The following is a 27345-nucleotide window of genomic DNA, read 5'->3' on the forward strand; positions in this document are numbered from 1 at the left end:
TATAAGTCCTGCCCTGATTTGCCTTTCCAAAATGCCGCAATTCTTGTTTGTCAAAATTAAACTCTGCATGTTACCCCTCAGCCCATTGGCCAATCGGGTCAAGATCCAGTTGTACTCTGAAGTAACTTTCTTTGCTGTCTCTTAATTTTAATTTGTTTATTAATTTTAAAATTTGTCTTCAAAATTGTATTACTTCTATTCCTAGCAATGCCACAGAATAGAAATATTTCAGTGGCACTAGTTAGCCATATGAGGCAAGGTGGCTGACGTGGGAATAGGCTGGAAGCAATGTCTCTATTAACTTGGCGTGAAAGGGCCTGTCAGTGTGCCTGCTCTGCTGAAGGTATAGATTGCTATTTTGTTACAAGCTTCACTGATGTACAAAAATTGTATTTCAAAGGATGACAGCTGGCAGTGCCAGGGCAAAATAAAGCATTTCAACAGTGTGACAGGCGTAAACAGTCTGCTGTCAGAAATAATAACAGACATGGAAATACTTACACTCCTCTGGCATCACCAAGTCAGTATACCTTAAATTAGAGCCAATAACTCAACCACCTACTGCACTGGGTGTCACTTCCATTATTCACAAATCATTCCAATTGATTCAGTTGCCAAAGAGAACAGCTTCAGCATCATTGGATTAGGTATATTTGACCAAAGGCCAGATCTCATTTTTGTTTGGTTTTTTTATGCCTACAACCTCCAAAGCTTATTTACTATAAGAGTGATGGTAGACAAAAAGACTTCTAGGAATGGGAAAATCCTGCCAAGCTCCATCTACAAAGTGTTCATTCAGAAAGCTCAGTTTTCATCCATCTATCTGTCTTGTGTGTATACTTATCTTTCAATGAACTTGTGACATTGATTTTTCTTTTAAGTTCTTGTTTATAAATAATTTCACTGTTAAAATGAAAAATAATTATTGCAATTATGAATCATTTATAAATCCAAAAATCTACTTGAACAGTGACAATTAATTTTATAAATTTGCCTTATGACCCAAAATACAGTCTGCTGCAGATGCAGTGCCAGGATGAACATGACAGCAAATGATATCAATACATTTCATATCCATATGGCAAATGTTCATATATAATACTTTGCAAAAGACCAGCAATGATTTCTTTGTATCAGTTGGTTATGGCCTTTTTATGAGCCTATCATAAAAGCTGGGATTTAATTCTCATGGGATTCATATTTCTTCTTTCCAATATGATGCACTGTCTTCTGTAAAATCAATCATTGTGGTGGTGTTAAATTTTGTATTGTCACTGACAACGTGTTACTCCTCTGCTGCAAAATAAACCCTCTGCATAGCTCATTGTGGTATGAGACCCATCTGATACAGTTGCTGCTAAATTGTATTTCTGGTGTGGATTTGAAGGGTTGCTTGCTCAGTGGTGTAAAGGAAAACCACTTTATGGTCGAAATGGAAGCAGCTCTTGCCTTAAACAAGATGTAGTTTGATGTAGATGACGGCAACTTGGTGTGGTTTATATTGGTATGTGAGACATTGTTGTTGAGACTGGAGGAGGTTTCAGTTGGGTCCTATTCCTTTTGAAATCCAAAGTTGTTGTTCTGCCGGAATCTATATGTAATGCATTCCACAGCACTAACACTTTCAAACAATTGCGTCCTTTAAGTGATGTTGATCTTTTAAGTGATCTAAAATCTGAAAATCCTGCAAACCTCATTAGATCAGACAGCATTGTCACAGTCATATTGGACTAAAACTTTAATTCTTTCTCTCAACAGATGCTGCCAGACCTGTTGAGTTTCTACAGCACTTTGTATTTTTATTTCATGAAGCCAACAATTTTTTTCACAAGTCCACAGGATTGGAATATTCTTTGCACTTGGTCACAATGGCAGGGTGGGCATATGGCCTGCCGAGTGTACACCAAATCTCTAGAGAGTAATCCTATAGAGTGAATAATTTCCACTCCTATTCAAGGCTGTGGGATAATGTATTCCCTCAGTATTTAACTAGTTTTGTTCTGACACTATTCATAGTCTGTTCTTCCAACATCCTCCAAGGTAGTGACTTCCAGGTAATTACCAGATGTGGCGTTTTTTTAAAAAACAAGTTCTTCCATACTATCCACACTGCAATCTTTTGCCAAAACCTTATGTGAGCTGCAGTTCTTGTATCATCAGCTCATGGAAACAGCTTTTCTATGTCTAACTGACTCAATCCTAATCCTGTACACTTCTCACCAAGGTTCTTTTATTATTGAAGCTAAAATCAACTTAATAGAGCTAACATCAATGTAAAATTATTTTAAATGCGAAACTTAAAAAAAACAAGAATTTTTTGCAAAGATAATTTTCATCTTAAATGCATGAACAGAAGTGAAAGGTTGCCATAAGAATGTAGTCCTCTTTGTTCCACCATTTATTTCTTGATAACTTGGTCTAAAAAAGTAATTTGTGACAATGTTCTTATCTTGACAGGGCCGTGGAGGTTTGGGCTCCATCTACGTGTGGGCATCTGGTAATGGCGGCCGTAGCCGCGATCACTGTTCCTGTGATGGTTATACCAATAGCATCTATACAATCTCTATTAGTAGTACAGCTGAGAGTGGGAAGAAGCCTTGGTACTTGGAGGAATGCTCATCAACCCTTGCAACTACTTATAGCAGTGGAGAGTCTTATGATCGAAAAATAGTAAGTTTCTTTCTCTCCAACTCTTCCCTGAGCGCTTCCTATTTCCATTTTCCAAATCTGTTCATTTGAAAGTTTAGATGTAGATTTGAAGATTGACCCACACTGTCGTAAATAGTCTTGTGTTAGTTGTAATTTTTGCAGAATAAGATGCACCCTAGATTAGATTAGATTAGGTTACTTAGTGTGGAAACAGGCCCTTCGGCCCAACAAGCCCACACTGATCTGCCGAAGCGCACCCACCCAGACCCCTACATTTACCCCTGCACCGAACACTACAGGCGATTTAGCATGGCCAATTCACCTAACCTGCACGTTTTTGGACTGTGGGAGGAAACCGGAGCACCCGGAGGAAACCCATGCGGAGAATGTGCAAACTCCACAGAGTCAGTCACCTGAGGTGGGAATTGAACCCGAGTCTCTGGCACTGTGAGGCAGCAGTGCTAACCACTGTGCCACAGTGCCGCCCACATGTGGGGTATATTTTAACTATAAAACAATTGACTAAGTATATTGGCTGGCCACCTGATATTATCAGAAGGAAGCACAATCTATTTTGAGGATTGGGCTTCATTATCAATCTGACAACAGGCAATAGGCATAAAGAATGGTGACCCAATGCAGTTAAGCACATGATCCTGCGTAGCAATTGAAAGATCAGAGGTGAACTTAGCAAACAGTGCTCCTCTAAACGTAAACAAAGTTTGAAAAAACACACAGCACGAGGTTATAGCCCAACAGGTTTATTTGGAAGTCCAAGCTTTTGGAGCACTGCTTCTTCATATAGTGGGGCAGAAAGCTTGTACTTCCAAATAAACCTGTTGGACTATAACCTGGTGTGGTGTGACTTTTAACTTTTGTCCACCCCAATCTAAGACAGACACCACCTCATTATATCTAAATGTGGCTCTTAAACATCCCTGATGTTCATCGCTCTATCATTGTTCACTGTGTTTTCAGCTGCCTTTAGGCCCCAAGTTCTGGAATTTACTTCCTAATCCTCTTTGCTTCTTTACCATTATTTTTCCCCTTTAAGGCATTCCTTAAATCTTGCCTCTTTGAGGTTTTTGATCACCTCCCTAATTGACTTGTATGATGCAGTATCAAACCTTTGCTTTGTGTTGCCTCTGTCAAGTGCACTTGGACAGATGTCTTATCATATGAAAGGCAATATAGTTATAGTCATAGAATCATACAGCAAGGAAACAGGTCCTTCAGTCCAACTTATCCAATGCAGCTCTGTTTCCCAAACTAAACTAGTCCCATTTGCTTCTGTTTGGCCCATATCCCAATAAACCTGTCCTATTCACGTACCTGCCCAAATGTCTTTTAAATGTGGTTGATGCAGGTTCAGTTACAATTTCCTCTGACAGTTCATTCCACGTACGCACCATCCACTGTGTGAAAAAGTTACTGTTCAGGTCCCCTTTTAAATCTTTCTCTCCTCCTTGTTAAAAATATACCATGTGATTTTGAACTCTCTTATCCTAGGGAAAAGCCCTTGGCTATTCACCTTTTATCTATGCCCCTCCTGATTTTATAAACTTCTACAAGTTCACCCCCTGAACCTCCTATGCTTCAGTGAGAGAGACTCCCAGCCTATCCAGCCTCAACCCCTCCAGTCCGAGCAACATCCTGCTCAATCTTTTGTGAACCCTCTCCAATTTAATAATGTCCTTTCTGTAGCAGACTTCTTTTGAAGTCTGATGAAACTATATCATGGGAAAAGAATTACTTCAATATTTCTTTATGCCCCATCTGTGTCTCAAAAGTGCTCTGCGCAATAAGTTAATTTAAAGGAGATGAATGATGTAGGTGATTGCGATGGTACTGAGAGGCCTTTCAGCCCTTTGGAATAGTGTTGGCTTTTTGCAAGATAAACTCAACTAGTCTCACTGCTCCTCTCTTGTAGCACTGCAAATTTTACTACTTCAGGTGCTTAACCAATTCCCTTTTTGAAAGCAGTAACAATTTCCAAACAATGATGCAAGAGCAAAGCATTCAGTATTGGCAGTAACTATAGGGGATATGAAATCTGATATTTACCAAGGTTCAAAATCATTCCAAAATGACCAAGATTTATAGATCCCTTTGTGCAAGGATACATGAGAAGAATTCCTAATTAAGTTGGAAAAGTTGCATCTTGTATCAGGACAAAACTACACGGCTTAATAGTTGAGCCCAGAACCAACTCTCAAGTGTGTTTGCTAAGTTGTTTCGAATTGTTTCTGTGAAATAATTTTTCTTTTTCCTTTAGTCAGTTATCTCAAAATGACATTAATTTCTCACTCTTATACAGTCCTGATATCCGATATTGCCCTTCAGTATCTCACTCAACTGAGATAATGTTATGTGTGAGGTTTGGACACAATGTCCGGTTTCTAACCCCATAACACTATCCTGAAGTCTCAATAAATTGGAGAGTAATCTCTTGCAGACTTCCTCGTGATAGAAATCAGTATTTTTAAAAAAAATTACTTTCATTTTCTTTGATCACTTGTGCTTTAATGATGATAATGATCACAATGAGGGGAAAATGGCTATTTTATGGGACAACATTCAAAATCAGCCTGGCCAACTTTCAACCCCTGACTTGAGTGAAGAAGCTAACCATACGGCCTTTACCTCATACCTTGGCAGGAATAGACTAACCCAGCATGACTGGAAAATCAAAATTGTGTTCTTCGTCTCGGGGCTTGGTTATTTGATGCTTTTACTCATTGAGCTACCAGGCGGCCTTCAATGGGGACCATTTTAAAGTTGTTATAACTACTCCCTATGTTTATTTTAACCTTTCCCCAAGTGTACACAATTATACCTATTTTGGACTCTTACTACCCTAGCAGATTACTTGGCAGGTCTGAATAGGAACTATTTTGAAGAATCCCAGGCTAATGAACTTGGTCTGCATATGCTGGCTGTATTGGAATATTTCTGTTGTGGTTATTGGAGCTGATCTCAGTAGGAACAATGCTTTGGCATTGTGTTGATGATTCAGTAAAAGTTCATTTGGAGCAATGAAGCCCAATAGCACACATATGCTGTGAGATTTTCCTTTAGGAAATTTAGTCTGTGGAACACATGTTAAATTGCACTTGCTCCTCTTGTCAGACAGGTTTACAAACATTTGTGCAAAAAAGCAGTGACCATAATTATTTGAATAACTTCTATTCAAGTGTTTGCACTATTCAAGGCCCTTTGTGCGAGCTTTGCCATGTAATTCAAACTACTTATAACTGACTGATCATGCAACTTAAATTCTTCCATAAATCTTGCATTCTGCAGGTTCTGACTTCATGAAAGTGCTTAGCTATTATTATCCCTTTTACTTTCCTCCTCCTCCACGTTCTTGTTATCTTATCTCTTCTAAATGTATTGATACCTTACTGGATATACTACTTCTAGTACCTCATCAGATGGCCATTACTATTGTTTGAAATGTTTATACTATTAGGAAGCAATGCTTTGACTAATGATTTTATTACTTGATCCAGGAGTGCTGGAGTCAATTAAAGTATCAATGCTGCTGCTCCAGGTGAGGTAACTAACTCAGCGAAGGATTAGCGATTGAAAGGGCCATCTTGTGGCACAGAGGTAGAATCCCTATTCCTGAACCAAGAGATCCGGGTTCAAGTCCAACTACTCCAGAGGTCTAATAACATCTCTGAACAGTATGATTAGGAAAATAGGTTAGAGATTGGATGGGGAATTTTGCAATATAATGGTAGTGGCCACACCTCTGAGCCAGAAATGCTTGGGTTCAAGTCCCATCTGCTCCAGAGTTGTGTTATAACATGTCTGACAGGTTGACTTAAATGATCTAAAACTAGGAATGGGGTTAGAGTTTGAGATGGTCATTTAACTGTTTAAAAAATAGAGATTGGATATAGCATTTCCCTAGTGTAATTACTTTACTTTATATCTAGGACATGAGAAACAGTCAGCAACAAATGTTTGACATGGTACCTACTCTGTGCAGCTAGGATTGTAATGTGAACAAGGCAGTAATACTAACACAAAAGGTTGGGTTGGGGTTGGCATTTGGAGAGAATGATGTTCTCTTTTTTTTCCTCAAAAATATTGTGCTGACTTTGTCACTTGTAGAAATCAAAATTGAACCTTTTGATGACAGTTACACAGGGCAGTTAAGACCTGTCAAGAAAAAAAAAACATGCTAACATACTGGTCAGGTGTACACCAGCATCAGACACTAACAAATGTCCTAGTTACCAGCAGAGTAACAAAGGGCTATGAACTTTTTATGATTCTATCTTCTGTTTTTATTTTTATTACCTTTTTAAATAACCGCTCCTCCTGAATTATTGCTTTGCAGTTGATATATTAAATTCAGGGATTGAATGCTATTCACCTCATGAACTTGCATCACGTTAAAAAAATAGAGATGCACAAGTTGAGGTGCCAATCTTCCATTGTATTAAGTTATGTTAATTCAGCAGGTTGTGTCGAACAGAAGGAAACTATTTGGTTCTCGATGTCTATACCTGACTTTTGAAAGAGCTGTCCAATTAATTCAACACACCTTCTCTTCCCCATCGTTAAATCTGAAATCTGTTCTGTGGTTACCAAACTTGCTTACCAATGGAAACTGTTACCAACCACATCCCACACACCTTGCTCACCCCTCCCTCAATCCCACCACCCCTCCCCCATCACCACCACCCCTCCCCCATCACCACCTATGTAATCAAGATTTTTCAATATTTTGAATATCTGTACTAAACCTCCTCAAAACCTGGTTTGCTGCAAGGAGAACAATTCATGTTTTTCCACATACCAAAAATGTGAGATTTATGTTGACATTCCAGTTAATCTCTTGCGCCCCCCTTTTTAAATGTTGAGATGCTGATTCATACAGTTTTCTAGATTTTTATCAACTGAAGAGGAAATTCACCATTTGACTTCAACTTGAGTAATACCTCTGTCAAAAGTTTTGTTTCCTGCAGCATTCCCTGTAAAGTTAAGATTTTGTCATGTTAAAGCCTTTTCAGTTTTGTCATACAATATTTGCCTTCAAGCCATGTAAGGAAAAACTAAAAACAAAATTTAGCATTCCAAAACTGGCTTTCTGTAAACCTATTAGCAGAACAATTAGGTGTCAACATAATCTGTAACTGCAGGCCTGATCCCACAATCATTCATTGCTGGGAAACCAATACTGATTCAATGGAGAGTATTGTCTTAAAAGGCAGTACTGCTAAGTGACACTATTTGACGGAATAGCTTTTGTCTTAAATACCAAATTCAGCAGGCTATAGACAGGGCTAAGCAATTGGTTCATTAAACTCTCCTAGTGGAGTCCATATCCATCAATCCTCCTTTGTATATAGTGCATCAAAGTTTACCATCAACAGATGGCAAATCGTCAAAGCTTCATTATTAAGAAGGGCAAGAGTCGCAGAATCATAGGAAGAATATTAAACGTAATGGGGTTGCTAAGTTACACATCGTTGTAACTTGGCCATTTATTACCGTTACACACACATCCTGAATTCCTTAGCGAACTCCAATAGAGAAGCACCATTGTCATAAGAAATCTCACTGAACAAGGAAAAGAGCCACCAATGCCACCTCAGCAAATTTGCATAACCTTTTGATGCCATCTTAATAGCGTCAAAATAAAATCTGTTATAAAAGCTGTATGATGTTTAATCAGTCTTGGTGCTTTGAATAGTTAATCTGAAAATTAAAATGTAATCAGTTTGTTATTGTACATGTCAGCCTAAAATGCAGAGTCAGCAATTAATCTAGTTAGAACACAACTGTATTTGTAGAGAGGGAATTGGTTTAGCTCAGTTGACTTGATTGTCAGTTTGCAGAGCAGTGTGATACCAACAGCATGGATTCAATACCCATCACCAGCTTGAGGTTATCATGAAGGACTCCTTCTCAGCCTCTTCACTAGTCTGCGGTCTGGTGGTCCTCAGGTTAAATCACCACCAGTTGCTTCTCATTCTGAGACTGCAGTCCCTATGGTCTGGTAAGACTATGGCGCCATACATTTGCAGGGAAATACATCATTTTAAAAGCCCAGCTTGTGGAAATGAAAAATGAAACACTGGCTCATATTTGAGAAATGTTCAATTCTTAAAATTTGCAATCCTATTTCGTAAGGATTTGCCATAATGTCTATTACTTGAACTTTTTTTTTCTAGATTTATAGTACCTGTAGGTTTGGATCAAGCTAACCAGCCAAATCAAACCATTAATAATGATGTTAACAATCCCCCATTAAGTTTTGTACAGTGACATTTGTGGTTACTGTAATGTTTAAATTATATATTTGTTTTATTTCTTCATTTTGCACTCCTTTGAGCACAAGCATGTTGTTAATACTAATTGAAAATTTTTATGCCTCCATCAATTTCCCCCTTAGTGGTTTTAAAAAAAAAATTCCATAACTATGCTTTTTTTCCAATATTCCTTCCCTGCAGGAGCCATGTTACAACCAGTGAAATTAGGAAGAGGGCAGTGTATGGAACTCCATACCCTATCTCTTTTGCACTGTACTGTTTGGTCACCTGAAATTGTGCATAGTTTTCAAATTGATAGCCTAAAGTAAACTATGTCAAAAATACCAAATTTGTTTACATCCTACTGGATGAGAATTATTATTTAAATTACTGCAGCCAAAGATTTATTTGACATAGAAAATAATGTTTCATAAAATTATTTTGGACAATTTTTTTTTTCAGATCACAACTGACCTCAGGCAGCGATGTACAGATAGTCACACTGGAACATCTGCTTCGGCACCAATGGCTGCTGGGATTATTGCACTGGCACTGGAAGCAAAGTAAGCTCCAGTTCATTTTAAGACCACTTCTGTTAAATGGTTCCTCTGTGAATTTAATGAAAGCTGACAAGCTCAACTGAATTGACTTAATTAGATAAATTTTAAACACCTTCATCTTAATCATTTTCACAAGAACTCTTTTGGCATGCCTAAGATATTTTCAAGCTACTATATTTATGCTGTGAGCTGTGATGAGTGGAATTGGCTGAGTACATGGATATATTTGATTTAATTGAGAGGCTACTCCACCCAAGAAAATTAGACCACTGCTGAAGATCAACGCCAAAAGAGAGACAGGGTTTCACAATTATTTTAGGTTTTGCTGTTGAAGAACGCTACAAGGAACCTGATGTATGTACTAATGATTATTTTTGCTTTTGTGCATTTACCAAGCAAGACCTGTGTAGTTATTTGTTCAACTGGGCATCTTGCCAAACTAACAGGTAAATAGAGCCAAATTTCTCAAATAGACTCATACAGTTAGTTAATTCTCTCTTCACTAAAAGCTGCTGTATTCAAAAAGCATTGGATTTATCAAGTTTACTTCAGACTGTTTTTAAAAAATGTTTTAATCTTATTTAAAGTGTCTTTATGAAAGATTTTCCACATGTAGTACTGGGGTCATGGAAGAATTTGGCAGTCTGGGGCTATCTGCTGAATTGTTTAAAGCCTTTCTTTGACCTGGGTTGTCATGCACTTTGAATTGGGGAAAAAATGCTGATTTAATCACTGCTTGAACTCTGCTGGCACATGAGAAAAGCAAATGTGTTCTGAGATGGACTATTGGCAGGTGAATTGTTTGTGCATGAATCCAGTACAGATTATGTAACGGTTGTAATAGCACTGTAATTTATGCAGGCATGCTTTTTAGAATCCAAAAGATCATAGTGGTGACATCACCTTTCCCAGCTGAAATATGATGTTAATTTTCTCTTGTGTTTCTTGGCTAGACTTTTTTTTAAAAAGCTCCACTCTCTTCCCACCCTTCCATTTTGTTTTAAAGTTTATTTCTGAAGTTGCTTGATGAAGGGTTTATTATCCTCTGCATGTCCAATTAACCATTGCCATGCAAATCTACTTCTACTGATTTGTATTGAAAAAGTGCTTTTTCTCCTGTTTGATTTGCTCTAATAAATGCAGCAATTATCCTTCCCACTTCCAGAGGACTCTGCTATAAAGACTTTTGTTTGGAAGATCAGTTTTTCTGTTTATAATCACAGAACGATAAAACAAAATTGCAGCATTAAGAGGCCACTTGGACTGTCATCTCTATGCTGGCTGATGAAGAGCCATCCAATCTAATTCTACTTGCCAGCTCTGTAGCCTTGAAGGTTACAGCACATTAAGTGTATGCTCAAATATTTGTTTAAGATTTCCAGTAGTCTTTCACGCAGAGAGTTCTGGTTTGCCATCGTCCTCTGGATGAAGAAATTTCTCCTCAAGTCATTTCTGAACTTAATGACTCTTCCGTTAAATCTGTGCCTCATGATCGATTCCCAAAGCATGGGGAGTAGGGCCTTCCTCGCCATTCTGTCTAGACTGTTCATAATTTTACGCACTTCAGTTAGCTCTTCTTTTGTCCTCCTCTATTCTAATGAAGAAAACATGACCCTATAAATAATCTTTCCTTGTTAACTAAAATTCTCCAGTTCAGTTACAGTTTTGTAAATTTTTTCTATGCCCTCAATGTAATCATGAATTTCCTGTTGTGCATTTACAAGAATTGAATGCAGTATTCCAGCTGTAGCCTGACCACTGTTTCATACAATTCCAAAATAACCTCTCAGCTTTCATATTCTGTGCCTCAATTAATAAAATCAAATATCCTGTGTACCTTTTTGACAACTTTACGTTCCTGTCCAGCACACTTTCAGGGATGTATGGACATGTGCCCTGAAGTTCCTCTTTACTTTTCATGATCCAACCTGCCTTGTTAGCTTCCCTTCATTATGTTACCCCTCACCTTTTTTACATGCAGTTGCAAGCACTTATTTGTAATGCCATATGTTTGTTCAGCATGATTGCTTGATGGTAGTCATTTTTAATCAAATTTTTCAAATTTCAAACCAAACTTATGGACTCAACAACAGTCCAGTTGTATTACCGAAGACTCTTGTGCTGGGCTTACTATTGTTTGTCATTTGTATAAACGATTTGGATGAGAAAATAGGAGGCATGGTTTGTTAGTTAGTGATGCCACCAAAATTGTCGGTGTAGTGGAGAGCGAAGAAAGTGATCTCGTACAATGAGATTTTGATAGGCTGGATCAGTGGGCCGAGGAGTGGCAGGTAGTGTTTAATTTAGATAAGTGAGCGGTGTTGCATTTTGGTAAGAAAATCAGGACAGGACTTGCACAGTTAAAGACAGAGCCCTGGGAGTGTTGTCAAACAGAGACCTAGGGGTACAGGTACATAGTTTGTTGAAAGTGGCATCACAGGTAGACAAGGTGGTGAAGGAAGCATTCTGCACACTTGCCTTCATCGGTATAACATTAAAAGTGTAGGAATTGGATCATTACATTACGGCTGTACAAGACATTGGTGAGACCACACTTGGAATACAGCATACAATTCTGGTTGGCTTGCTATAGGAAGAATATTATTAAACTGGAAAGGGTACAAATGATACACAGGGATGTTACTGAGACTGGTAGAGGTGAGTTAGAGAGGCTGGGACTTTTTTCCTCTGAGTTGTAGGATGCTGAGTGGTTTATAAAATCAAAAGGGACATAGACAAGGTGAAGATCCAAGGTCTCTTGCCTAGTATAGGGGAGTCCAAAACTAGAGGGCTTACATTTAAGGTGAGAGGGGAAAGATTTAAAAGGGACCTGGGGGCAACTTGTTCACACAGAAGGTGGTACATATATTGTATAAACAGCCAGTAGAAGGGGTAGAGGTGAGTACAATTACTACGTTTAAAAAGATATTGGACAAGTACAAGAATAGGGAATATTTAAAGGGATATGAGGCAAACACAGGCAAATAGGAATAGTTCAGTTTAGGAAACCTGGTCAATGTGGACGAGTTGGACCGAAGGGTCTGTTTCTGTGCTGAGACACTCTCTCTATAAGTAGCTGCAGCACTAAACAAGATGATCCAATCCAGCTACAACGCAAGCATTCACTCGGCAATTTGAAAATTGTTCAGGTATATCCTGTCCACAAAAAAAGGCAGAATAAATTTAACTTGACCTATTGCTTTCCCATCAGTCTGTCTTCAATCATCAAAGTGCTAGAAGGTGCTATCAACAGTGGCATCAAATGGGCCCTGCTCACCAGTAATTTGTTCATTGATGTTTAGGTTGGGCTCCAGCAGGACCACTCAGTTGGACACTTCATTAAAGTCTTGATCCAAATGTGAAAGGAGGTGAAGGATGGATGCAATAGTGGGACCAAGAGGTGCAGTGTCTGTGGTGCTAAGCACTTTGTTGCAGCAGTCACATAACTACTGTGGCCACAAGGGTAGGATCGAGGCTGGAAAATCTATGACAAATAACTCTAAAGCCTGTCTAATATGGACACATTAGAAGTTGGGAGTGTGATGGAATACTTCATAGATATCTGGATGTGTGCAGCTCCACCAAACCTTGAGGCTTAACGTCACCCAGGACAAAACAAAGCACTTAATATCTTAGAAATTCACTCTTTCCACCCTGGTCCACCTTGGCAGCATTGTGTTCCAACCATAAGATGCACTGTTGCAGCTTGTTCATGTTTATTTTCGACAAAGCTATACTTCCGAACCGAGCAAGCTAATAGTTTCATCAATACGCCTTCACCTCCAATTTTCCCTATAGGTCATGGACCATCTTGACAATGGAATATAATGGTGTTTCTTCTCTGTCACTGGATCACAATCCTGGAACAGATCTGACAGCAGTGTCAGTCAATCCTACATCACCCAACCTGCAGCAATTCCAAATGGTAGCTCATCACCATCTCTCTGTGCCCCTAAGATGAATATTTAAAACCTAAATCCCATTCACATTTCAATTCTGTATTGAATGAGCTACATTATCTCCCAATGATCAATGCTTTTTTGAAACCAAAATAAATTAGGTTGCTTTCTGCTTCCCATCTTTGTAACATCCTCAAGCCCATTCTCCCTCCAAGATGTGTAGCCTCCAATTGTAGCTCCTTGGAATTCCAGGTTTATAACTTTTCACTGGTAGCTGTGATTTCAATTGCTTGCAGCATAAACTATGGAATTCCCTTTCTAAACCTCTCCAATGCTCTACCTCTCCTCATTTGGTCTCTTTGACCAAACCTTTGATCATTTGTACTAATGCATCCTTCTGTGTCTCAGTATCAAATTCTGTTTAATAATGTCCGCATGAAATGCTATGCAACAGTTCGTACACCTAAAAATTAATGTTTGCAGCTTTGTTATTGTAGTAAAAATGTCCTTTTCATCAGTACTAAATATTTTTCCTTTGAATTATATTGCTAGAATCAAATGTGAGGCACTGAAAAGGATTGCAAAGCTTATAATTCAAAATATTTTACTTTTGTCCAGCTCAAAGTTTGCTTCTTTGTTTAATATTAATGGCTAGCTAGTTAAGCATGTCTTAAATACATTCTGTTCGTGGGAATGTAAACAATATATGTAGTCATAAATTAGATAGGCTGCAACATTTTACAATGACCTTTGACATTTCTTAGACTGAGGCAAGGGCAGAGTAAATCGAACTTTTCTTTTTGAAAATATATTCCTTGTCATCTTGCTTCAACTTTACTTTATGGTGCTTCTTAGAGGACTTCTAATCCACCATCAGCTTTTAGTTAGCAAAATACCCCTCAGACAAGAGATTTAGCCTATTTTTTCCTTAAAATCATTGGTTGTCCAGCCAAAGAAACAGATTCTTTTGAGTTAACACAATTCTATTTGGAATCTAATTAGTGAAAATAAATCTATCTTATACATACTCGTGATATATTAAATAGATCTTACATTATCATGGTATTTTACTGTTTTGCTGTCTGTCTTGTGCAAGTGAAGTTGCTTGGTTCAAAGCCAATATCTCAATTTGGCAAGAGCACCTGGTTCACCATTCAAGAGAATAGAATTTGTTGGCATGTGACGTATTACAGTAGCACTATAGAAAGAAACGATTCTTTATTGCAAACCCTGGATCTCACTACAGTAATCTAAAACTTTGCAGTTTAGTAAGGTTACATTCCCCCACCCGTTAAACCTTAGAATCAAATCATACAAGCTACTTTGACCTCCTAACACCAGGGCATGTATTGACATCATATAATATGAATGCCAGTGTATTGTATCTGCTTTTACCACCTACCCTAGCAGCGTGTTCCAAGCACTTACCACACTCTGGGTGGGAGGGGGGAACTTGCCCCTCGCACTTCCTTTTAAACTTTCCCCCATTCCTTAAATCTGTCCTGTAATACTTGCATTTCTACCATGGGAAAAATATTCTGACTATCCATGCATCAGCTTCCATCATTCAAGTGAAAGCAAACCAAGTTTGTTCAATCTCTGCTCACAGCTAATACCCTCCAAATGAGGCAACATCCTGGTAAACCTTTTCTGTACCCTCTCCAAAGCCTCCAACATTCGTTTGGCAGTGTAGCAACCAAAACTGTACACGCTATTCCAAATATAGCCTAACTAAAGTTCTGTACAGCTACAATATGACTTGACAATTTTTATGCTCTGCTCCCTGACCAGTGAAGGCAAGCATGCCATAGGCGATCTAGACCACCGTACCCACTTGGGTTGCTGCTTTCAGGGAACTGTGTTTATCTGCACATCTAGATCTCTCTATATGTTAATGTTTCTAAGGGCTCTGCCATTTACTACATACTTCCCTGCTGCATTAGACCTTCCAAAATCCATCATCTCATGTTGTTCTGTATTAAATTCCATCTGCCAGTTCTCCATTCTATCTATATCCTGCTGTGTATCCATTGGCAATCTTTCCCTCTACCAGTAGCTCCCCCAGTCTTTGTGCAAACTTACTAATCAGACCACCTCCATTCTCCTCCAAATCATTTGTATTATCTTACAGACAGCAGGGATCATAGCACTGATCCCAGTGGAACACCACTAGTCACAAATCTTCAGTGAGCAAAACCACCTTCCATGCTACTCTGTTTCCTATGACCAAACCAGTTCTTTTTTTTCCATCTTACCAGATCACTCTGGATGCCATGTGGGACCTTCATCTTCTGTATCAGCCTGCCATGAAGGTCCTTCACAAAGATATTGCTTAAGTTGATGTAGTGAAGATCCACCACCCTGCCCTCATCAATCATCTTTGTCACTACCTCACAAAACTCTATCAAGTTTGAGACATCATTTCCTTCTCATAAAACCAAGCTGTCTGTTGCTAATGCGTACATATTTTTCCAAATGTGAATAAAACCTGTCCGTAAAAATCTTGTCCAGTAATTTCCCTACCACTGATGAAAGGATGACTGGCCTATAATTTCCAGATTATCCCTATTGCCCTTCTTGAACATTGCCTATTCTCCACTCCTCTGGGACCTCTCCTTGACTAAAGAGGATACAAAGATTTCACAGAATGTTCAAAGTTTGGGAGACAATTTGTAGCTCGGGTGCTCGTTGTTGTGGTTCTGTTTGCTGAGCTGGGAATTTGTATTGCAAACGTTTCGTCCCCTGTCTAGGTGACATCCTCAGTGCTTGGGAGCCTCGTGTGAAGTGCTTCTGTGATATTTCCTCCGGCATTCATAGTGGCTTGTCTCTGCCGCTTCCGGTTGTCAGTTCCAGCTGTCCGCTGCAGTGGCCAGTATATTGGGTCCAGGTTGATGCGGTTATTGATTGAATCTGTGGATGAGTGCCATGCCTCTAGGAATTCCCTGGCTGTTCTCTGTTTGGCTTGTCCTATAATAGTAGTGTTGTCCCAGTCGAATTCATGTTGCTTGTCATCTGCGTGTGTGGCTACGAAGGATAGCTGGTCGTGTCGTTTCGTGGCTAGTTGGTGTCCATGGATGCGGATCGTTAGCTGTCTTCCGGTTTGTCCTACATAGTGTTTTGTGCAATCCTTGCATGGGATTTTGTACACTACATTGGGTTTGCTAATGCTGGGTAACGGGTCCTTCGTTCTGATGAGTTGTTGTCTGAGAGTGGCTGTTGGTTTGTGTGCTGTTATGAGTCCTAGTGGTCGCAGTAGTCTAGCTGTCAGTTCAGAAATGCTCCTGATGTATGGTAGTGTGGCTAGCCCTTTTGGGTTGCGGCATGTCCTCATTCCGTTGTCTTTCCCTTAGGCATCTGTTGATGAAATTGCGCGGATATCCGTTTTTGGCGAATACCTTGTATAGGTGGTGTTCCTCCTCTTTTTGCAGTTCTGGTGTACTGCAGTGTGTTGTGGCTCTTTTGAATAGTGTCTTGATGCAACTTCATTTGTGTGTGTTGGAGTGGTTGCCTTCATAGTTCAGGACTTGATCTGTGTGTGTGGCTTTCCTGTATACCTTTGTGCTGAATTCTCCATTTGGTGTTCTCTGTACCATCACGTCTAGGAATGGGAGTTGGTTATCCTTTTCTAACTCTCTCTCGTGAATCGGATTCCTGTGAGTGTGGCGTTGATGAGAAATTGCGCGCCAAATATCGTTAATTTCAAAAACCACCAATCAGGAATGGACCTGGACCATAGAACAGGCCGTCACCATAAGACAGAACAGGACCACGCAAAAAAACGGCACTAAAAGAAAAAAATGGCCAAACTAACACACAACGAAGAGGACACCACAACACACACCTGGGTTAAAAACCTCTCCCACAGACCGCTCACGGACACGGAAAGAACAATACTGGCCAAGGGTATCAACTCCAACCTCAGGGACGCCAAGACAGCAGACTTCCTAGCAGCACTAGAATGCACACTCAGTAACAATGGACTGACAGAAGAGACATAACAAACAGTGAGACAAAGTATCGTACCCCTGATAACAAGGAAAAGACAAACACATAACCTCAACACCAAGGAGAGAGAAGCACTAAAATCACTAAGAAATGATAAGAACATAATCATATTACCAGCAGACAAAGGCAGAATGACAGTCATCCTGGACAAAGCAGAGTACATCCAAAAAGCACAACAACTACTTGCAGATACCAACACCTACCAAAAGAGGGAGTTTGACCCCACCCCTCAGCTCACCAATAGGATAAACAACACACTGAGGAATCTACAAAAAAACGGACAGATAACTAGGTCTGACCTACAAAGAATGAAACCTGAAAGCAACAACGCCCCCAGATTCTATGGACTACCTAAAGTGCACAAACCAGACATCCCACTCAGACCCATAGTATCACTACCAGGGACACCATCACACAAACTGGCTAAAGAACTACAGCAGAAACTGAAACACCTGATCAGCAGATCCAGATAATCTATACAATCAACACAGGAATTCTTGGCCATCATCAGAAATATACACATAGACAAGGAAGAAACCATGCTCTCATTTGATGTAACGGCACTGTTCACCTCTATCGACAAAACCCTAGCCAGAGAAACAATAGCCAGCCTGCTGGACATACAGAACAGACAACAGGACTTTGAACCTATCAACAAAGACGGCATACTTAAACTACTGGACCTATGCCTCACAACACACTTCACATTCAACAACCAGATATACGAACAAATCAACGGCACATCCATGGGTTCACCCATCTCTGGACTCAGCAGAAGCGGTAATGCAAAGATTAGAACAAACCGTCTAACCGCAAATTCAACCCAAACTCTGGGTCAGATATGTGGATGACACCTTTTGTAATCATTAAAAACACAGAAATAGATCACACACCGGATCATCAACGCCACACTCTGAGAGAGGAAGAAAAGGACAACCAACTCCCATTCCTAGACGTGATGGTACAGAGAACACCGAACGGAGAATTCAGCACAAAGGTATACAAGAAAGCCACACACACAGACCAAGTCCTGAACTACGAAAGCAACCACCCCAACACACACAAACGAAGATGCATCAAGTCACTATTCAAAAGGGCTACAACACACTGCAATACACCAGAACTGCAAAACGAGGAAGAAGAACACCTATACAGTGTATTCGCCAAAAACGGATACCCTCACAATTTCATCAACAGATGCCTAAGGGAAAGACAACAGAACGAGGACATACTGCAACCCAAAGGACTAGCCACACTACCATACATCAGGAGCATTTTCGAACTGACAGCTAGACTACTGCGACCACTAGGACTCATAACAGCACACAAACCAACAGCCACTGTCAGACAATAACTCATCAGAACGAAGGACCCGATACCCAGCATGAGCAAAACCAATGTAGTGTACAAAATCCCATGCAAGGACTGCACAAAACACTACATAGGACAAACAGGAAGACAGCTCATGATCCGCATCCATGAACACCAACTAGCCACGAAACGACATGACCAGCTATCCTTAGTAGCCACACACGCAGCTAGCAAGCAACATGAATTCGACTGGGACAACACTACTATTATAGGGCAAGCCAAATAGAGAACAGCCAGGGAATTCCTAGAGCATGGCACTCATCCACAGACTCTATCAACAGACTCATCGACCTGGACCCAATATACCGGCCACTGCAGCGGACAGCTCGAACAGACAACCGGAAGTGACAGAGACAAGCCACTATAAATGCTGGAGGAAACATCACAGAAGCGCTTCACAGGAGGCTCCCAAGCACTGAGGATGTCACCTAGTCAGGGGACGAAACGTTTGCAACACAAATTCCCAGCTCAGCGAACAGAACCACAACAATTTCATAGAATGCCCAAGCAATTTTCTCCCTTGCCTTCTTCAGTATCTATGCTCTTGTCCTTCTAGATAAAAGTCGTCATGGATTTAGAGGGTGCTATCTAAGGAGCATTGAATTTTTGCAGTATGTTTTGTAAATAACATGTTGCTCCTCCTGAACATCAATGTTGGAAGGAATGAATGTTTTTGGAAGTGGTGCCAACCAAGCCTAGATGGTCAAATGTAGAAACATGGAAAACAGGAGCAGGCCATGGAAGTCAATTGCCTCTTGAGCTTGCTGTGCCATTCAATATGATAATGGCTAATCATAGTTGGAATAACATTTGTGAAGATATGAAACAAAAATTATGGTGCAAGGACTTGGGGACTTGCTTGATTTATTATGTGTGATGCACTTGCATGTTATAGAGTGTAAGACAAAGATCAGATGTCAGTGCTTTGCACTTGCAATTCATTTGCATATTTGCACTCATCTACAAAGTTTTGTATTTGTACTCTCTCTAGCACAGTTTTCAATGTGAAGGGTCTTATTTGCCTTTTTACACAGGCTCATTTTTTTTTCCTGACATCATTAAAAATTTGTGTGTGAGAACAACACTCTCAGACAACAACTCACCAGAACGAAGGACCCGATACCCAGCATGAGCAAAACCAACGTAGTGTGCAAAATCCCATGCAAGGACTGCACAAAACACTACATAGGACAAATAGGAAGACTGCTAACGATCCGCATCCATGAACACAAACTAACCACGAAACGGGCATTGCTTCATTCTTTATTTGTCAGGTTGTTGTGGACTGTCCATTATCAATTATTAGGTAGCTTTAGAATAATAATTAGATGATAAAACATGGATTCTCTGGCAATCCTGAGGAGGGAATGGTATTTATTCCAAGTTTAGTGCCCTCCCATGTTAATTTTTGTACGTTGGGGCACAATCAAAAGGATAAGACTATGCCTTTCCAGTTTCTTGAGCCTGTTGGTGTAATCAACAGTTAGAGATCTTACAAATGAATTTAATGATGTGCAACAGTGGAGGCCAGTGACTTGGGCATATGTCTATATATATTGGTGACTCCATAATTATTTTTGTATTTGGCCTTTCTAGTGTTTTGTTCTTGGGTAAATTGTTTACTGAGCTCATGTGCACATTATTTTGTGAAAATTGCTCTCCTCATCCAGATGGTAAAATTGTGAACTCATTTCAGTTATCTAAAATTTAGCTAATAGGATGAGATTAGTCATGTACAGGTTCCCCTAATACATGATTCTGCTCAGAGGGCAGCATTTACAGAATCAACAGATGTCTAAATGCATTGTGAGGAGCTAGTGTCCTTTTATGTAAGTCTCTAGCAATGACAAGATTGGTGAAGAGCTTGATGCTGTGACATTTTCACAGGATGCACTCATGCAGAACATGACCTTTTTTTATTCTGACTGTGTCCTAGGAAACTGTTTTCCTCCTAGGGGCTGGATTTGACCATTCAGTGCTAACTCTTGGTGTTGTAAACTGTTTCAATGCAGCTGTTCACATCTAAATACAGCTGGAAACACAAAAGACCCCTATCTAACATGATTTTGTTTAAAAAGGACTTGTTTGTTTACATGAATTCAGCATGTCCACTGGTGTTTCTTAGCAACCAGAACTGCAACTTCCTATTATAGCCACTAGGAAGAATAACAAAGATAAAGAGAAGCGAGTGAAAGTGAATTAATGATTTGAAAGATTTTAAACCAATGTGTTTCAACTCCATAGTAGTCTGATCCAGTTAAATGTTTAATAATTGTAATTCACTTTTTAATACAGCCTGTGAAAGACTTGCATTCCAACAATTTCATTCCCATTGTTGTACTTTGAAATGCATTCCATTGTGTCCCCTTTATATGTGCAGATCATCAAATAATAATAGGAAATGAGCCCCAGTCCAGCCTATTCCAGCAGTTTGCTTTACACCCACCCACTTTATTTAAGCAAGAAAAGTATATGTATGTACTCTATTAAGTGAAAAATATTGGGAGAACTTATTGATGTATGGATTTCTTTTACTAGTATGAAACACTGAATCAAATCAACTTGAGACTGTGGTTGTCTGGCTCATTTGATTATCCAATACTAAACATAACAAGGTTCCTTTCAGATTTACGTATTTCAGTTAAAAATAAATATTTGTCCTCTTTGACTTCTACTTTACTAAAACACATATTATAACATGTATTTTAAATAATCTGAATTGGAAAATAGAACATGGATTAGTTTGGATTAGATTAGATTCCCTACAGTGCGGAAACAGGCCTTTCGGCCCAACCAGTCCACACTGACCCTCCCAAGAGTAATCCACCCAGACCTGTTTCCCTCTGTCTAATGCACCTAGCACTATGGGCAATTTGGCATGGCCGATTCACCTAACCTGCACATCTTTGGACTGTGGGAGGAAACCGGAGCATCCGGAGGAAACCCACACAGACAGTCGCCTGAGACTGGAACCAAACCTGGACCCTCTACTGTGAGGCAGCAGTTCTAACCACTGAGCCGGCCCTTTTTAAGGGAATCACTACAGTGTGGAAAGACGCCCTTCAGCCCAACAAGACCACACTGACCCTTGGAAGAGTAACCCACCCAGACCCATTCCCCTAGATTTACCACTGACTAATGCACCTAACCTACACATTCCTGAACACTATGGGCAATTTAGCATGGCCAATTCACCTAACCTGCCCATCTTTGGATTGTGGGAGGAAACCCACGCAGACACAGGAGAATGTGCAAACTCCACATGGACAGTTGCCTGAGGATGGAATCGAACCCAGGTCCCTGGCGTTGAGGCAGCCGTGCTAACCACTGAGTCACGGTGCCACCCCGTTCTGCCAATTCTGAGGAGAGAATGGTATTTATTCCTAGTTTAGTGCCCTCATGTTAATTATTGGCATTTAACTCTTATTTAGAACTAACTTGGATCATGAGTATTTCATGAGTTCTGTCTGCTGAATTCAAGTTAGCTAATTCCACAAATGCTTAACTTTATAGAATTTAGATTTAAATAATGCATCCCATAGGAGAAGCTTCCTGGAAACGTTATTGTTGCAATAGAAAAGCTTAAATGGGACGATTTACTAATTTTATAATTTATTTAACAAATTAATGAGCAATATCCTATATGTGGATAAATATATAGCTTAAAAGCTATCAAACAATGTATTATCAAATCTAAGAACATCTAGGAGTATCTTTAGAACAAGTAAGCATAAAATATCTAACAGCATCATAAGAATAGAAGATCCAGCAACACTTGCCCAGCCTAGTAAGCTGTCTTCTGAATGGAGAGAATGACTTTTGAAAAGTATTTTGAGAGTTCCTAATATTTCTGAGATCTTTAGTGAAAGGAGTTTTTAAAAATATTATTTTGAGCCCTGCTTTGCAAATAGGGAAGTCAACCCACCATAGAGCTTCCTCTCACTTGCATGTGATTCTGTATCATTTAACATTGTTCCTTAACTTTTACTTAAAGATTCATTTGAATTTGAGCTTTCATCTAGTCCATTTGTTTATGTTTCATACTTCTTTCATTTCTCCCTTATTCTTTCAATCCTAAAGCTTTGAAGGAGTCTTTTATCAGTTAAGACGTTTCATTTTGTATCTAGATATTCCTTTCATCTCTCCCTTATTCTTTCATTCATAAATCTTTAGCAAATAATTATTTTATCAGTAAAGATGTTTCACTTCTCTGTATTTAAGTGTGATCTTATCCTGGTTTCTAATAGTATTCATGCGATAAGAATCTTGCTATCCTTATCAGGTATCTTTCCGACAATTAAGTAGGTGCCCACCTTCAGGCGGTTCACGAAGGGGATGCCAACAGGACTTGTTATTTTGAAAGTAAACTTAGCAAAGTTTCTAATGAGCCAAACTGTCTACCTGCCTCATTGTATTGAGTGACCCTGCTGGCCCTGGTCACATTTTCACCAAAATGTCCTACATCGGAAAACCAGCACAGTGAGCTGTTATGTAGAAATATAAGCGATAGGAGCAGGAATTTGCTACAGTCTGTATTGGGATAGATACACACACTGTGCTGTAAGGAAGGCATTTCTTGAATTTTAACCCAGTGACAGTGAAAGAATGTAGAAACATAGAAAATAGGAATAAGACATTGGGCCCTTTTTGAGCCTGTTCTGCCAATATGATCATTGCTCATCATCCAACTCAGTGCCTCACTTCTGTTTTCTCCCCATATCCTTATGATTCCTTTAGCCCTAAGAGTTATGTTTACCTCCTCCTTAAAAACATTCAGTATTTCGGCTTTAACTGATTTCTGTTATAGAGAATTTCACAGGCTCACTGGGTAAAGAAATTTATCCTCCGCTCTATCCTAAATGGCGTACCCCATACATTGAACATTGCAGCACTCTGCCCTTCTGCCCTCTATGTTGCATCACCGTGTGAAACCAATCTGAAGCCCATCTAACTTACACTATTCCATTCTCGTCCATATGTCTATCCAATGACCATTTAAATGCCCTTAAAGTTGGTGAGTCTCCAACTGCTGCAGGCAGTGTGTTCCACATCCTTACTACTCCCTGACTAAAGAAACTACCTTTGACATCTGTCTTATATCTATCAGCCTTCATTTTAAAGCTATGTCCCCTCATGCTAGCCATCACCGTCCTCTGACAAAGGCTCTCAATGTCCGCCTGATCTAACCCTCCGATTATCTTCAGTCTTAATTAAATCACCTGTCAACCTTGTTCTCTCTAAGAAAACAGCCTCAAGTCCCTCAACCTTTCCTCATAAGACCTTTCCTCCATACCAGGCAACATCCTAGTAGATCTCCTCTGAACCCTTTCCAAAGCTTCCATATCCTTCTGATAATGCGGTGATAGAACTGCATGCAATACTCTTAAGTGCAACGAAACCAGAGTTTTGACCAGCTGCAGCATGATCTCATGTTTCCAAAACTCAATCCCTCTACTAATAAAAGCCAACACACCATATGCTTCTTAACAGCCCTATTAACCTGGATGGCAACTTTGAGGGATTTATGTAAATGGACACAGAGATCTCACTGCTCATCTATACTACCAAGAATCTTACCATTTGTCCAGTACTCTACATTCCTGTTACTCCTTCTAAGGTGAATCACTTCATACCTTTCTGCATTAAACTTTATTTGCCACCTCTCCGCCCAGCTCTGCAGCTTATCTATGTCCCTCTGTAATCTACTACATCCTTCGGCACTATCCACAACTGTACTGACTTTAGTTTCATCCGCAAATTTACTAACCCATCCTTCTACGCCCTCATCCAGTTGTTTATTAAATGACAAACAGCAGTGCACCCAAAGTAGATCCTTCCGGTATTCCACTAGTAACTGAACTCCAGGATGACCATTTCCTATCAACCATCCCCCTCTGACTTCTTTCAGGTAGCCAATATCTGATCCAAACTGTGAAATCACCCTCAATCCCATGCCTCCGTATTTTCTACTATAGCCTATCATAGGGAACATAATCCAATGCCTTCCTGAAATCCATATACACCACATCAACCGCTTTACCGTCATCCACCTGTTTGGTCACCATCTCAAAGAACTCAATAAGGTTTGTGAGGCACAACCTACCCTTCACGAAACCGTGTTGACTGTCCCTAGTCAACGTAATCTTATTGAGATGATTTTAAATCATATTGGTTATAAGCTTCTCCAACACTTTACCCACAACTGAAGTAAGGCTGACTGGTCTATAATTACCAGGGCTGTCTCTACTCTCCTTCATGAACAAGAGGATATTATTTGCTATCCTTCAGTCTTCTGGCACTATTCCTGTAGACAATGACAACAAAAAAAATTAAAGTCAAAGGCTCTGCAATCTCCTCCCTGGCTTCCCAGAGAATCCTCGGATAAATCCTATCCGGCCCAGGCAATTTATCTATTTTTACACTTTTAACACTACCTTGTGAGCCTCAATCCTGTTTAGTCTAGTAGCCTGTGTCTCCATATTCTCAACAACATTGTCTTTTTCCTGTGTGAATGCTGGACTCAAAACATCAACGCTGCTTTCTCTCCACACGTGATGTTAGACCTGCTGAAATTCTCCAACAATTTTAAATCCAGTGTGCGGGGGTAAGGGGGTGGAAATATCCATCAGACTAGTGGTATCATGACTCTGTGCCGAAGTTTAAATGTGCAGTTGGGTGTTAAGAATAAGGTTCCTCTACTTGTCTGTTATTATTTGCTGTCCAGTTTTATTCCCTTAGTGTGGTTAATTGAGTAAACATCATCTATGAACCCTTGCCCACATTTATGGAAGGTATTTGAGATCAGGAGTGATGCACTAAAAATGTATCCTGTTCAAGTCAGCAAGCGGGGCAACCTAAAAAACAAATCAAGCCATGTCGGTTATCAAATATGTTTATTATTGTACATGTAAAATTAGGTGGACTGTGGAACGTATTTCAATACTGAATACGCAAAAGAAAATGCCATTCCGAAACTTTCCCTGATTAATCAGCAGCCTAGCTCTTTTTTTTTTCTTTTTTATAAGAATTTAATTTGGCAAAGACTAATTGCTAATGGCCAGCAATGCAATCTTTGAGACTCATTGTGGGTTATTTCCTTCTCAATTAACCTTAAAGCAAACAATGCAGTCGATTAGTTATAAAATTGGATCAGAGCCAGAGAGTCTGGGTTCAAGCCCAACCTGCCCTGGAGGTGTGTTAGAACATGTTTGAAAAAGTTGATTGAAAATATCTGAAATGTTGCAGTGGACCTCTGGGATAACGTCCTGGGGCTCTTGTGGTTTAGTGGTAGTGTCCCTACTTCTGGATCAGAAGTTCTGGGTTCAAGTCCCACCTGCCCCAAGGTGAGATTGAACAGGATGATTAAAATGTTGAAAAGGTTGTAATTGCAGCATTAGGAGGATATTAATTTTTCTATAACTGTTTTGCGAACGTTAACCCTATAAAGTCTGTTCATATTTGAAATTGCAGGAAATTCAAAGCTGATTTCATATTTTAGTTTGCAATGTATTTGAATGGTTTGACTTTAAAAGCTGGACTAAAGGTTGAAAAGCTTATTTAAAACTTAGTTGTCTCTTTCCTTCAGCCCTTACCTGAATTGGAGGGATGTGCAGCATATTATTGTGAGAACGTCACGCTCTGGCCATTTGAATGCTCCAGACTGGAAGAGCAATGCTGCTGGATACAGAGGTAAAATCACATTGTTAGAAAATTGCAGATTTTAGCTACTTGGAAACTAATTTTAACTAAAATAAATTGTGCTTTTTATGTAAATGCTGTTTCATTACCCCAGCAAATCTTTAAGGATTTTAATCTGTTAATCTTAAAGTACCACTTTGAGAATCTCTGTGATGGCTGATAGCTGAGCAGATTTACACTCTTGCCAAATTATGAAAATTTGTAGTAGTGTAACTGCTGTCGCTTAACTAAATTATAACTTTCAAACTATTTTAAAATCTACGTTTATTTAGTTGCTATTTCTCAAATGATATGTCGTATTAATTCAACCTACTGAATTACGTAAACCATAAGCACAGTACTTGAGTGGCAGCCACAATGCACTCAATCTGCCTAGATGGAACTGCACTGCACCCAAGGTAAAGGTTACCACAAGAAATAGGCACAGGAGGAGGCCTTTCAGCCCTTTGAACCTGCTCCATTATTCAGTAGGATCCTAGCTGATCTTACATTCCTCACATCCAATTTCCTGCCTTTTCCCCCATCAACCCTTGATTTTCCCTACTAATCAAGAATGTATCCATCTCAACCTTAAAAACACATAATAATGCTGCCCTTGCAGCTCTCTGTGGCAAGAAGTTCCAGTAACTCAACCCTCTGAGACAAGAAAGTCCTCCTTATCTCAGTTTTAAATTGTTGGATCTTTATTCTGAGATTCTGTCCTCTTGCCCTAGAATTTCCCATGAGCATGCTTTCAGTGTTTACCCCATTAAGCCCCTTAATTTCAAGAAGTTAAAACGATACTGAATTGTTTATTTGAAGTGCTTTTTTTTGTGTCATTACTTCTAATCAACAGTCATTGCATTTTTTTTACACTGGATAGTTAGAATACAACTCGAACAGTTATCTATGAAC

General features: G+C 39.6%; 1 protein-coding gene across 4 annotated transcripts in view; it reads left to right on the forward strand.

Annotated features, from left to right (window-relative positions):
* Positions 1-27345, forward strand: part of pcsk5b (proprotein convertase subtilisin/kexin type 5b) — a 375643-nt gene that overhangs the window by 151277 nt on the left and 197021 nt on the right. For all 4 annotated transcript variants that reach the window (XM_072585118.1, XM_072585127.1, XM_072585146.1 and 1 more), the window contains exons 8-10: positions 2458-2670; positions 9381-9481; positions 26339-26442. In XM_072585118.1, the coding sequence (XP_072441219.1) occupies positions 2458-2670; positions 9381-9481; positions 26339-26442 (418 nt within the window). The remainder of the gene's footprint in view (positions 1-2457; positions 2671-9380; positions 9482-26338; positions 26443-27345) is intronic.

Source organism: Chiloscyllium punctatum, chromosome 2 (assembly GCF_047496795.1).
Source record: "Chiloscyllium punctatum isolate Juve2018m chromosome 2, sChiPun1.3, whole genome shotgun sequence".
NCBI lineage: Eukaryota > Metazoa > Chordata > Chondrichthyes > Orectolobiformes > Hemiscylliidae > Chiloscyllium > Chiloscyllium punctatum.